The 13,368-nt window shown below is 43.0% G+C and overlaps 1 protein-coding gene across 1 annotated transcript in view; it reads left to right on the top strand.

Moving 5' to 3' along the window:
• The window catches only part of PCNX2 (pecanex 2), a 220,803-nt gene that overhangs the window by 57,609 nt on the left and 149,826 nt on the right, over window positions 1-13,368 (top strand). The window contains exons 10-12 of the mRNA XM_064488633.1: window positions 321-466; window positions 7,554-7,707; window positions 7,794-7,826. Coding sequence (XP_064344703.1) covers window positions 321-466; window positions 7,554-7,707; window positions 7,794-7,826 — 333 coding nt within the window. The remainder of the gene's footprint in view (window positions 1-320; window positions 467-7,553; window positions 7,708-7,793; window positions 7,827-13,368) is intronic.

Below are 13,368 nucleotides of genomic sequence, written 5' to 3'. Positions count from 1 at the left end.
TAAGGTCGTTTGTGGAATTCTGATATTTCGTAAGAATTATTTTCAAGGCAGTTTCTCGCCCTTAGTTAACAGTAGTGTTTTGATATGATGCGTAGCATAATTTTAATGTTACATTATCATGGAATTGAAGTGTGTTGGTAAAAAAGACTTTTTTGTTGATCCTTACTCTTTTCTAGGGTACCCGTATTTATGAACTATATTGGTTTACATGTCAGAATTTGAACATCTGCTTCTGGTACTTTTTAAGGCATGAGGTTTATTGATGACAATAACATGTAATGTGAAACCGTTCTCTGTTTTTTCCTTTCGGTATCTAAAAGCACCTGAGTCAGGATCTGGAAGACTCGTCATGTTCTTCCACACAAGGAAAGTTTAACCGAGAGCAGTTTTACAAGTTCATCATTTTCCCTGGCAAGTGGATTAAGGTCTGGTATGATCGCCTTACCTTGTTGGCGTTGCTTGATCGGTAAGTCCCTGAGCTCACTCGTGTTCTGGTGAGAGACACAGTAGGGGCATGACAGTGTGCACGTGCATGCTCACAAAAAGAAATTTTGCTGCATGCTAGGGTTTTCAAGGTGTCCACCTCTTGTGCTGCAAACCCAGAGTTGAAGCAGTAAGATACCAACAACTGAAGAAACTGTAATTTAGCAATTAAAATGGGAGGGAGGAGGGAATGTCGTTTGGGGTGGCCACTATGGAACAGTTTGGAGATTCCTTAAAAAACTAAAAATAGACTTACCCTGTGATTCAGCAATCCCACTCCTGGGCATATATCTGGAGGAAACTCTAATATGAAAAGATATGTGCACCTTAGTGTTCATAGCAGCACTATTTACGATAGCCAAGACATGGAAGCATCCTAAATGTCCATCGATAGATGACTGGATAAAGAAGTTGTAGTGTATATACACAATGGAATAGAGAATGAAACAATGCCATTTGCAGCAACATAAATGGATCTAGATATTATCATACCAAGTGAAGAAAGCCAGAAAGAGAAAGACAAATACCGTATGTTATCACTTCTATGTGGAATCTAGAAAACTGAAACAGATGAATTTATTTACAAAATAGAAACAAACTCGCAGACATAGAAAACAAACTTATGGTTACCAGGGCTGGAAGGGGTGGGCAGAGGAATAAATTGGGAGTTTGGGATTTGCAGATACTAACTACTATATATAAAATAGATAAACAATGTCCTACTATATAGCACAGGGACTTATATGCAATATCTTGTGATAATCTATAATGAAACAGAATATGAAAAAGAATATATGTGTGTTTATGTATAACTGACACATGATGCTGTACACCAGAAATTAACACAACATTATAAACTGACTATACTTCAATTAAAAAAAATGTTGGGTGGGAAGAGAATTGGGTCACGTGGTTTAGACTTAGGTTAGCTCTGGGGACAGTGTTATGCATTGGTCTGCTCTCTCCTTTGCCACGTTTTTGTGGGAGAGCCTGCAGCTCACATGCCTGGGTGTGGGCGTGGGTACAGAGGGGAGAAACATGGATGGAGTGATGTCTAGCCCTTCCCCTTCACAGCTTGGGTTCTACTTCTCTGTCCTGTAATTTGAGTGCTGATCTTTCCTTTAAGCCCTTTTGCTCTTTCTCACCAAGCTCCTCAAGACGCAGTGTTGTGGGTGGGAGCTGCCGTTACTGGATGGGGAGGCAGAGGTGGGAGGGCCAGGTGGGCTAAGGTGGGATGGAGATGCCCACCTCTGCCGCCTCAAGGAATACAAAGAACAAGACTGTGATCTTCAAGGGGTGAGTGGAGTGTGGGTTTGGAAATTCACAATGCTGTTAATAACAGTGTCATCAGCAAAAAGGCTGAGATGCACAGTTAAATTCCAGCCAGTGGGGCCGTGGGAAGGCTAGTTGCCTGCCTTGCTGTATTTGGTCCCCCAGTGACTACTTGTTATAGTAATGTCTTAAATGGTGTGATCACATACTAAAAACTATAGTCATGCAAAATTACAACAGTAAATTCCAGGACCCACAAGTCAGGGAAAGGAGTTACAATGGTTCTTCTAACAACACTGTGTTACCCCAGGGGCACACCCTGAAGACAAAGATTTCATGCTTAACTAAAATCATTCAAGATAATACACTCTGTTAGATGAGACAGTTTTTTTGAAATAGTCTGGTGAAAAGAAATGATTGAACGTTGAACTAGCTTGTATTAACCCTTCATACTAAAACCACATATTTCTGTAGGTTTCTAGGCTTGTTATTTTAACATCCACTCAGTGATGAAAAATTCCAGTTGAGGTCTACAAAAGGATGCTGAAGATTATTACAGTTTTGAAACGTTTGTACTGTTATAGTTTTAATCACCTCTCTTGCAAGTTATGATGGGGTTTAAATTTTGTGCTCAGGGATGACCTGAGTGGAGATGCCACCGCCTCCATTATCCATGGATTCCTTGGCTGGTGTGGGGGGCCCCTGGGCCCCGGAGAACCCTGTGGCAATCAAATCTAGTCCCCACTGCTCACTAGTGCTGTGATCTTAGGATGGCTACAGAAACTCTCTGTGCCTCAGTGTCCTGTCAAATGGGGATAATCTATACCACAGGGAGGTTGTGAGGATTAAACCAATTTAGCCATCGAAAGAGTTCTTTAAATATTAGTTCCTGTTGTTATTATTATTACCTGGAATGTGGCCCAGAACCCAGAAAGAAGAAACTAAAAAAAAATTAAAATTAGGGAAGTCAAAGTAGCTATTGTCAAATCGAGACACTAAAAATTTTCTCATCCTGAATCTGCCCCACCTGTCCTTGGCTCCATCTCCACTGATGACAGCCCTACCCTGCCAGCTTCTCGGGTTGAGCATCTTGGAGTCATCCTCGAGTCTTCTTTCCTGTCACACGCACGTTCAGTTCTCACAGGGAAGGATGTGTACTGCTGCTTCAAATGCGTCTGTGGCAGCTTCCACCTTTAGTGCTACCACCCTGGTCAGAGTTACTTTCATCTCCCATCTGGGCTACTGCGGTGGCATCTCCTGCACACACCCATTGTCTCTGTGTGCTACTCTTAAAACATTTTTTTTAATTATTATTTTTTATTTTTGAGGAGGGGAGGTAATTCAGTTTATTTATTTATTTATTTTTATTGGAGACACTGGGGATTGAACCCAGGACCTCATGCAGGCTAAGCATGCGCTCTACCACTGAGCTATACTACCCCCGCTCCACCCCGCCACCTGTGCGCTATTCTTAGCACAGCAGAGTGAGGCCGGCCCTTCTGTTCTTCACCACACCAGGCACTTTTCCAGCCTTAAGACTGTTGCCTCTGCCCGGAGCTCTCTCCCCTCCAATACCTGCACGACCAACCCCTTCGTCTTTCAAGTGTCTTTTCTTGGTGAGGCTTAGCCTGACCTTCCTGTTTAAAAGGACATCAGCTCCCTGTCCACACACTCATAATCCCTCCTGACTTGCATTATTCATCTTTCTATTGCACTCATCATCTTCAAACACTATATACTTATTGTGTGTTTGTATTACTTGTTTTATGCCACTGCCCCCTAGAAAGGAAGCTCATGAGTTTCCTCCACTGATGTATCCCCAGCACCCAGAGCAGTGCTGAGCACTTCTGTTTTGTGAACAGATGAATCCCGTTCCCTTACCAAACCAGCTCCCCTTCCCAATTTCTGCCATTATAATCCTTTTCCCCAAGATGGAAATCTTGGACCATCTTCATTTTTTTTCAACCAGTCTTTTGCTGTACAAAATCTATTCAATCACAAGGTTTTTTTTCTGCCTCACTCTCTATTGTGTCTTATTAAAAAAATTTTTTTTTATTGACGTATAGTCAGTTTAACATATTATGTCAGTTTCTGGTGTGTGGCATAATGTTTCAGTCATACATATACATACATATATTTGTTTTCATTATACGTTACTACAAGATAGTGAATATAGTTCCCTGTGCTGTACAGTAGGCCCTTGCTGTTAATCTATTTTATGTATTGAACTGTGTCTTAAAGTCACCTGTCCTTTCCAATAAAATAATGCCACTCGCAGCAACGTGGACGGACCTCAGATGATCATACTAAGTGAAGTAAGTCAGAAAGAGAAAGACCAATATCGTATGGTATCACTTACATGTGGAATTTAAAAAAAAATGATGCAAAGGAACTTATTTACAAAACAGAAGCAGACTCATGGACATAGAAAACAAACTTATGGCTACCAAAGGGGAAAGGGGGGTGTAAATTAGGCATTTGGGATTAACAGATACTAACTACTATATATAAAATAGATAAACGACAAGGACCTACTATATAGCACAGGCAACTATATTCAATATCTTGTAATAACTTATAATGGAAAAGAATCTGAAAAAGAACAGATTTATATATGTGTGTGTGTGTGTAGAACCAAATCACTTTGCTGTACACCTGAAACTAACACAGCATTGTAAACCAATGATACTACAATTAAAATTTTTTTTTAAAACTCACGATTCTCCAGCCATGTCACTTTCCCAGGACCTCGTTACTTCTCTCTGGGAGTATTGTTTTTCTGTTCCCCTTCAGTGAATCTAGTTAACCTCCACAAGATAAATCTTTCTAAAGTGTAGCCTCAATTATGACACTCCTTGCCCAGTGAGCAAAGTTCTTAACTCATTACTTGAATATAGATACATGAGGAACTGTGGGAAGGGAGCAAAGGTGGGGAGGCTGGGGACAAAGGGATAGAGTCCTGGTGGAGGAAAATCTGGGAACAAAGACTTTTTAGGAACTTTGTTTAAAAATATTTTTTCAGATTCTTTTCCATTACAGCTCATTACAAGAAATTGAATATAGTTCCCTGTGCTATACAGTAGGACCTTGTTGTTTATCTGTTTCATATATAGTAATGTGTATCTATTAATCCCAAACTCTTTTTAGGAACCTTATTATTTTCTCCTAAATAGAAAAAAGTTAAAAAAATTTTTTTAAATTGGAGTATAGTTGATTGGCAATATTGTGTTAGTTTCTGGTGTACAGCATAGTTAAACATATAATATTTTCAACTGAAATTTTAGTTTCATTTTATTTCCTAAGTCTTTAGATAGTTTTAAGTAGATACATCAAAATATTACGAACACATTAAAGAATTCATACTGTATTTTATGGATCTGAACTAAGAAGTGTATTCAGTTCTATAAAAAGTGCAGAGTAGAAAATAAAAAGCACATACATTTCCCTTTTCATCAAATATATTTTGTTCACCCCAAACATTTTTTTAAAAATTTGCAACATGAGCATCATAGTATCTGAGTCCTTTCCATTTCTATACTTCTTGATTCTGTATGTCTTGATTGCCTGATTAGAAGCTGGGCAAAAGGTCTGGACAGATACCTCACCAAAGAAGATATATAAGTGGCAGATAAACACGTGGAAAAATGATCCACATCAGACATCATTAGGGAATTATGAATTAAAACAATAATGAGATGCCACTACACACCTATTAGAATGGCCAAATCCAGAACGCTGACAACACCAAATGCTGGCAAGGATGTGGAGCTACAGGAACTCTCATTTCATTGCCGGTGCGAATGCAAGATGGTATAGCCATTTTGGAAGACAGCTTGGCAGTTTCTTACAAACTAAACATGCTAGTACCATTTGATCCAATGAACATGCTCCTTATGTTCACACAAATGTTTATAGATGGTCTATTCATAATTGCCAAAACTTGGAAGCAACCAAGATGTCTTTTGATAAGTGAGTGGATAAACAAACTGTGGTCCATCCGTGCAGTGCAATATTATTCAGCAGTAAAAAGAAAAGAAGTATCAAGCCATGCAAAGATGTGGAGGAAACTTAAGTGTGTATTACTGAGTGAAAGATGCTAATCTGAAATGGCTGCATACTGTAGATTCCAACTATGGACTCTGGAAAAGGGAAAACTATGGAGTCAGTAAAAAGATCAGTGGTGTCCAGGGGTCAGAGAGAAGGGAGGGATGAATGGGCAGAGCACAGAGAATGTTTAGGGCAGTGGAAGTACTCTGTGATACTGTAATGATGGATACATACCATTGTCTAAAACCTGTAGACTATTCAACACCAAGAATGAGGCATAATGCAGTCTATGGACTTCAGTTGATAATGATTTGCCAGTGTTGGTTCATCACTGACAATGAATGTATCACTCTAGTCGGGGGATGTTGATGGTGGGGAAGGGGGTGTGTGTTTGGGAAGAGGAGCTCTGTGGGAAGTCTTTGTACTTTCCCCTCGATTTTTGTTGTGAATTTCAAACTGGTCTAAAAAATAATTCTATTAATTTAAAAAAATGTTTAGGAGTGCCTGCACATGCCAGGGATGAAGTAGCCAATTGTCCCTGTCTTAAAATGATTGTAATTTAATTGGAAAGACCGATATGCACATAAGTAAAAATTGGTGAGGTAAGAAACCAACTCAGAATTCTTGTGAATGACCCATCTAACTCTCGACCTTGTAGTCCACGCCATCCTCCCTTACTTCATTTCAGCTACTCCTGCCCATAACCCCACCCTGCACCCTGTCCTCCCATTGAAGTCTCCCACCTCTGAAGTCATAATCCCAGCGTCAACTCAGCTTTTGCAGCCTTTCTAACTCCCTCCAGTGTTCCCATATCCTCTCTCGCACTTTGATGCATCTGTGCTCTCTTGCTAGTGGTCCTCGTTACCTCCCCCAGGATCCAGCCTTCAGCCCCTTTGTATCAGCATCTTAAAACTCCCTTTCTTGTCTCTTTGTACACCCATAATAAATCTAATTACCTCCCCCTCAAAACAAAACAAAACAAAAAATTTTTTAAGTCACACATCCTTTCCAATTCTCCAGCCATGCTGCTTTCTCAGGAACCTTGTTACTTCTCTCTGGGAGTATGAAGAGATACTATAAGGATGGCACCCCAGGATGAGCTCACCTCTCTGCCCCACACCTCTCATGTGGCGCCCCCTGGAGAGAACCACCCAGTGAGGCTGTGGTCATGACACACTGCAGTCAGACCCTCTGCACTGTCAGCTGTCCGACTGGAGCTCTCCTGGCTTCTGACACTAAGCAGCAAATTCCGGCCACGGAGATTGTATCTGGAAAGGATTGCCTGCTATAGCCAGGTGTTAAGGCACCTCCTTCTGCCATTTACAGGAGTCAGTGAAGCTCTGACTCTGAACACATTTCACTCTTGTGGATGGCATGGTTCACAGTCTTCTCCCAGTAAACCCAGCTGAGTGGCCAAGGAGAACCAACGGGATTGTATTTCATTTGTTTCAGTAACAGAGATCTGGGGTTAAAGTATGGATTTTGTTTATAAAATGCAGGCATAAGGAAAGGAAGAAAGAAAAGAAAGGAAGGAAAGGAAGGAAAGAAGGAAGGAAGGGAGAAAGAGAAAGAAAAAAAGAAAGAAACAGGAAGGAAGGAAGAAGGAAGAAAGAAACTTAAAATCTTGCTACTAAATATAAAGATGTACTCTCTCGCTGTCTGTCTGTTTAGAAGCATGCCTGTATTCTCTGTTTGGAAACAGACAGGCTTACCTTTCATCCCCTCTGTTTTCATTTGTTTACTTTGCACAGAACTGAAGACGTCAAGGAAAACGTGCTGGCAGTTCTACTCATCGTCCTGGTTTCCCTGCTGGGATTTCTGACATTGAACCAAGGCTTTTGCAAAGACATAGGGCTCCTCCTCTTCTGCCTTGTCATGGCCAGCTGCCAGTATTCCCTGTTAAAGGCAAGACCACATCTAATTCTTAGCATCACTAATGTAGTCTTGAAATCATGAGATGATGACACAGACATTTCTGATTTGTGTTCTAGAGTGTTCAGCCCGACCCTGCCTCCCCCATACACGTAAGTTTCCAGTAACAGGCAAGTAGCTTGTCTTGTCTGCTTTGTGTCGAAGATCAGGGAATGGCCAAAATCCATTCCAAAGGCAACATATCTATCTATCTATCTACCTATCTATCTATCTGTCTGTCTGTCTGTCTGTCTATTGGATATATAAGTAGAAATATTCACTAGGAGTATTAATGCATGGTGGCCAAGTTCGGGCTAGTTCTGAGAGCATGGTGTGGGTGGTGGCAGGGGAAAGGGGTGGGGGCTTTTCTGTCCCACTGGACTTGGCGTCAGGAAAGACCACGCTGCCTGGCAGGGAAGACGGCAGGCTCTGCGGTCGGACTGCCTGTGCTGGTTTCCTGGCTCCTGTGTTTGAATGTTGCACCCTGAGCGAGATGTGTGCTCCGTAAGCCCCGATCTCCACCTGTGTCAGTAAGGATAATAAAAATGCCTATTGGGGATTAACTAATCGAAGTCATGGGCTTAAAACAGTGCCCGGCATATAGAGATTGCCTAATAGATGGTGGCCATGGTGACTGGAGACGTCAGTCACATCAGCGTGAGTCATTCTTTTCACCCAAAGCTGATCTACTCCTGTTCTGTACTTTCAGGTGTACTGCTTCCTTTTATTTCATAATTTGGGGCTCAGTTATAACTGAGACTCCGGGCTCCCCAGCACTGATCTGCAGGTGCTCTGGCTCTTCTGTGAGCTCTGCAGCACATGTGGCTTCTACTGACCCAGCTGCACCTTCCCTGGCAGGTGCCTTAGGTCAAGGTCTGGTGTCGTCCCTGCCGGTACCCTGGCCACTTGCCTTTGCACCGAAACCATTGCAGGTGGGCTCCCCAGCCCTTTGAGAAATCTTTTTGCCTCTGTTATGGCGAGCCCCCCAAAATCCTTCCAATGAAAGAAAGCTTGATCTTTCCTCTATTGTGCTTTTATATACATTCTTTATTTTTATTATTACTTCTTTTTAGCGGAGGTACTGGGGATTGAACCCAGGATCTTGTGCATGTATGTACCCGCTCCACCACTGTTGACTCACTCCCAAACAAATTGCTACGTCATTCTTTTTTTTTTTTTTTTTAGCTTTGACTTTGACTAGGGGCAAGGGAGGCAATTCGGTTTACTTATTTATCTGTTTATTAATTTTTTAAATAGAGGTGCTAGGGTTTGAACCCAGGACCTCGTGCATGCTAAGCATGCACTCTACCACTGAGCTATACCCTCCCCCTCCTCTAGGATACTTTAAAAAAAGATTTCCTAGCCAGGATTTAGGATTGCTTAAATCTGTAATCACTCATGCTCAGCTCATAGTAATTAAGAAAAGCTTATAATTGGAAGATCACCTGGCATGCGTTGCTGTCTTGTTAAATTCCTCTGTTGCCCATAATTGGTTTGCATATAATACATCTTCTTTCATCCCCGAGCCTGAATGTCACAGCTAAGTAGAAACAGCACAGTTAGGGGTATCACGGATGGATTGTTGTGATTATCATTGGGAATCTGGGTCAGGTAGCGCGAGCAGAGATGGTTCGTTCCAGCCCACCCTAGACGCGACACTGCTGTCCTGTTGGTTCAGTAAATAAGCCCTCCTTCCTGGTGAGGGCACTGTGCCACTGTCTTTCTGGGTGACCTGGGGGGTGACCTGTTATATGCTAGGACACCTTCGTTTCCTGTGTGTACTTTCAGGAATAATGCAGAACAGGCTAGTGGAGGTGGGTGGTGAGTGCAGCTGAGTAATCCCTGTGGATTTGTAACGACTATTTGCAGGACCCCTGTGTCCCTGCTCTAAGCTGGAGTCATATTGTGTCTATCGATCCAGTTCCTGGAGGACTAAATCCAGCTGCTATTCCTTTATCTGAACAAGCACGTCACAGTGAGATAGTAAGAAATGACTTCCCGTACTGTCCCAGGAAGCCACAGTCAGACATCTAACTATGTTTATTACAGTAATTAATTTGCTTACACAGATTTCTAAGTAGATTAGTCCCTGATTTGCGTTGGTGTTTCTCTTAACTGCTCTGGTGAGGAAAGAAAATACGGCAGCTATAAAATATCTTCTCTTGTGTGGGACGGAGCCGTGGAGGCGTTTAGAAGGCTGATTTACTGTCGACAGTTTACAGATGAGAAAACCTCAGAAAGAAAGGAAATGGTCAGAGTGGGAACCCTGTGCGGTGGAGAGGACGGTTCCCGAGCCCGCACTCTCTGCAGCCCGGGCTCAGACTCATGCATCAGGGGCTGCCACATGAACTGAAGTGCTTTTCAAAACTACATCACTTCGTTCACTCACAGGGAGAGGCTGTTAGTAAATGCAGTCAACTCTTGCTCTTAGAGTGATTGACTGATTTTTGCTCTTTGTTTCCTTCCAGGAACACAGAGGTGACAAATTTTGAGCAAGTTGTTAAAGCCAGAAGATAGTCAAATGACATTTTTTTTTTTAGATCTAGTTGCAGAATTAATAATGGCATGCTAATTGATACGGTACAGCCAATTCCAGGCCTGAACAAAATGCATCTGATTGTAAAAGAAAATGGGTCTAGGAGGTCTTGAAAAATCAAGGGTTGGGGTGGATACTGGACATGATCTGAGGGTCAGAGGCTGGCAGTTTAGAGATGGGTGACGAGGCTTGGCTTACACAGATAGTAACCAGTAGTATCCACTAATGATAACCCAGAAAGCGGAATCCAGTAGGTATAAGAGAGGCAGCCATCAACCGGGATCATCACACAGAGCCAGAGTCAGGGGCCTTTCCCAGAACCTGCGGGCATTCCGAGTTGGGGCGGCTGGGGCAGCACCTGGGAACCTGCATTTAAGCCCCCCTCCCCCAGGTGCTGATGCTGGAGGTGATCTCAGATCACACTTGGGGAACACTGGGGTCACCGGACGTGTGCAGGTTTCAGGATTAGGATCCAGCCTCGCCATGTACAAACTGTGGTCCCCTTGGTCAAGTTACTTCTCTGAATCTCAGGTTTTTCACCTGTAAGAGAGGAAATACCAAAACAGGTTTGGAAGGGAACGAAACAGGATGAGCCACATCTCGTGCTCAGCAGAGACTGGCGCTGTGGGAGCCCTTGACAGCTGACGTTGGCGGTTTTTGTGTGAGTAGATGGATAATATTGGCAACTTCAGCTGGATTTGGGGATGAGTGAGTTGGACAATATAGACAATGTGCCCAGTGCAGGACCTGGAGTGTGCCGAGCCCTCTGTAAATGTCCCCCTCCCTTTCTCCTTCTGCTCTGGGGACACGGAGGGCTGACCGTATAGTTTTCACAAACACACATTGGTAGGCTGTGTTTGCCGTAATTACTGAACCAACATTGATATGTTAGCATTAACTAAAGTCCGTGCTTCACTCAGATTCCCTTAGCTTTTACCTGATATCCTTTTCGTTTTTTTGAGGATCTGATCTAGGTCACCACATTACAGTTAGTCATTCTGTCTGCTAAGGCTCCTGTGGGCTGTGACAGTTTCTCCGACTTTTCCTTGTTTTCAGTGACCTGGGCAGTTTTGAAGCCCATTGTCAGGGATTTTGTAGACCATCCCTCGGTTGGGATTTATCTGGTGCTCATCTGGCGATTTGACTGGGGTTATGGATTTTGGGGGAAGAGGACCACAGAGATAAAGTGCCATTTTCATCACATCATATCACCACTTTCAACACTGACCTTCATCACCTGGTTAAGGTCGTGTTTAGCAGAAGAATGATGTTAAATGACAGAACATAATTTCTCAATCTTCAATCCTAAAAATAAGGTCACTGTAGGTAGTGGATCTTGATTAAAAGTTAAATAGTATCTATTTTCTATTTAATCGTGGATTTACTTTGCTCAAGGGAAGTATTCTTTAAAGTGTGAGCCATTCCAAATTGCCTTCTTTTTTAAAAAAAAAAATTGAAGTATAGTCAGTTTACACTGTTGTGTTGATTTCCCGTGTACAGCATAGTGATTCAGTTATGTATACAAAATCCTTCTCATGTTCTTTTCCACTATAGTTTATTACAAGATATTGAATGTAGTTCCCTGTGCTATATTATAGTGAAGAGAGTTCCTTGTAGGTAAACATAAAGTCACAGAGGCGATGAACAGAACATGTGGTTATTTTTCTGCACTCTCGCCAGGTAGGAGCCCTTTTCACCCTCCAGAGTCCTTTCAGGAAAAGCCCACACTTTTCAGGAGAAGCTGTTACTAATGCATTTCCCCACACTCTTTGCTTCACATGAGTAACATTCACATCATGTGTTTAAAGAATGATGACTATGAATGAACTTTAGCCAAGTGAGATTGAGTGCTTGGGTCTGGAAGGACCCAGTGCGTGACTGCTTTGGGGAAGGCAGTGGGTAGTGGCCAGGTGGCCAGGTGGCCAGGTAGCCAGCAGCGAGGTCCAAATCCTTGCTCTGCCACCCCATTTTGTCTGTGAAGCCTAGGGGCAAATTTTTCACTCTTTATTCCTCAGTTTGGCAAAATGAGAGTAATAGCAGGGCTTCTTAGAGTGGATTAACGATATGGATACGTTTAAAGGAGAAAGGCCGGTGCCTGGGGCACAGGGAAGGCTGGACCAGCCAGGTAGATACATTGAAAGGAGGAAGACTGGAGCCTGCGGCACAGGGAAGGCTGGATATGTATTGCTGTTGTGGCTGTTTTACATCAGCTTGTCAAAAACAGCTGACCTCTGAACGTGGCTAGACTGGACAGGTGCAGACTCGGTCAGGGCGAAGCAGAGAATTCAGGTCTGCAGGAAGCCTGGAGCTGACACGTGTCATGGCGGAGATGGGTTGGGGGTGGCGTGGCCGAGCTGCTGCAGCCTCCAAAGGCCAGCTGCACTCCGGCTCCTGGGCCCTCTACAAATCCCTCAGACACCCATCTTCCTTATAATAAAACCCTTTTATTTGTTTGTTTATTTATTTAACAACAGTAAGTTTGAAGCATCTGACCAGCCCACTCTCCTGGAAAGAGAACAGTTAGAATGACCTGGTTCCTTAGCCACAAGCATCGCTGGTCTCCCGGTGGGGAGCTGGAGGTTTTGACACCTTCTCTCCTCTTCACCTGCCCTGCCACCAGAGCCTGGGCTGTGAGACTGTATTGTTAGGTCGGGCTGCTGGGAAACCAGATGCGTAAGTGGACCAGCTTTTGTGGCTCCAAGAAGCCCCATGGTGGACATCCACGATGCACCCCTAGGGTATTTGAAAATTCAGAAACAGATGGGAAATACTTGGACACGTTTAAAAAGGTTGTGATCAGACTTCACCTGAGGGAGTGAGCGAAATTTTTCCATTGAAAAAAAAATCAACCCTTGGGGCTTTTTATGATTAATTCACAGGCGAGAGAAGAACTGGAGAGTAGGGAAATTTTACTAGTGGGTGTTCTTAGGAATCAAGGCACATAAAAATGACTTATATTCCACATCTTAGTGCTGTGCTTAGAACAGTTTAGGGTTCCATAATATAGTATGGGAATCGTGGTGAAGCATAAACATAGTGGTGGGGGCAGGCTCTTCCTAAGGGAGCCTCAAGGTTTGTCTTGTAAATTATGAAAAAGGGGAGGAAGAATTTCCATGCCC

This window comes from Camelus dromedarius, chromosome 8 (genome assembly GCF_036321535.1).
Source record: "Camelus dromedarius isolate mCamDro1 chromosome 8, mCamDro1.pat, whole genome shotgun sequence".
Lineage (NCBI taxonomy): Eukaryota > Metazoa > Chordata > Mammalia > Artiodactyla > Camelidae > Camelus > Camelus dromedarius.
Note: the sequence above shows the minus strand (reverse complement) of the source record. Positions and strands in the feature narration are given on the sequence as shown.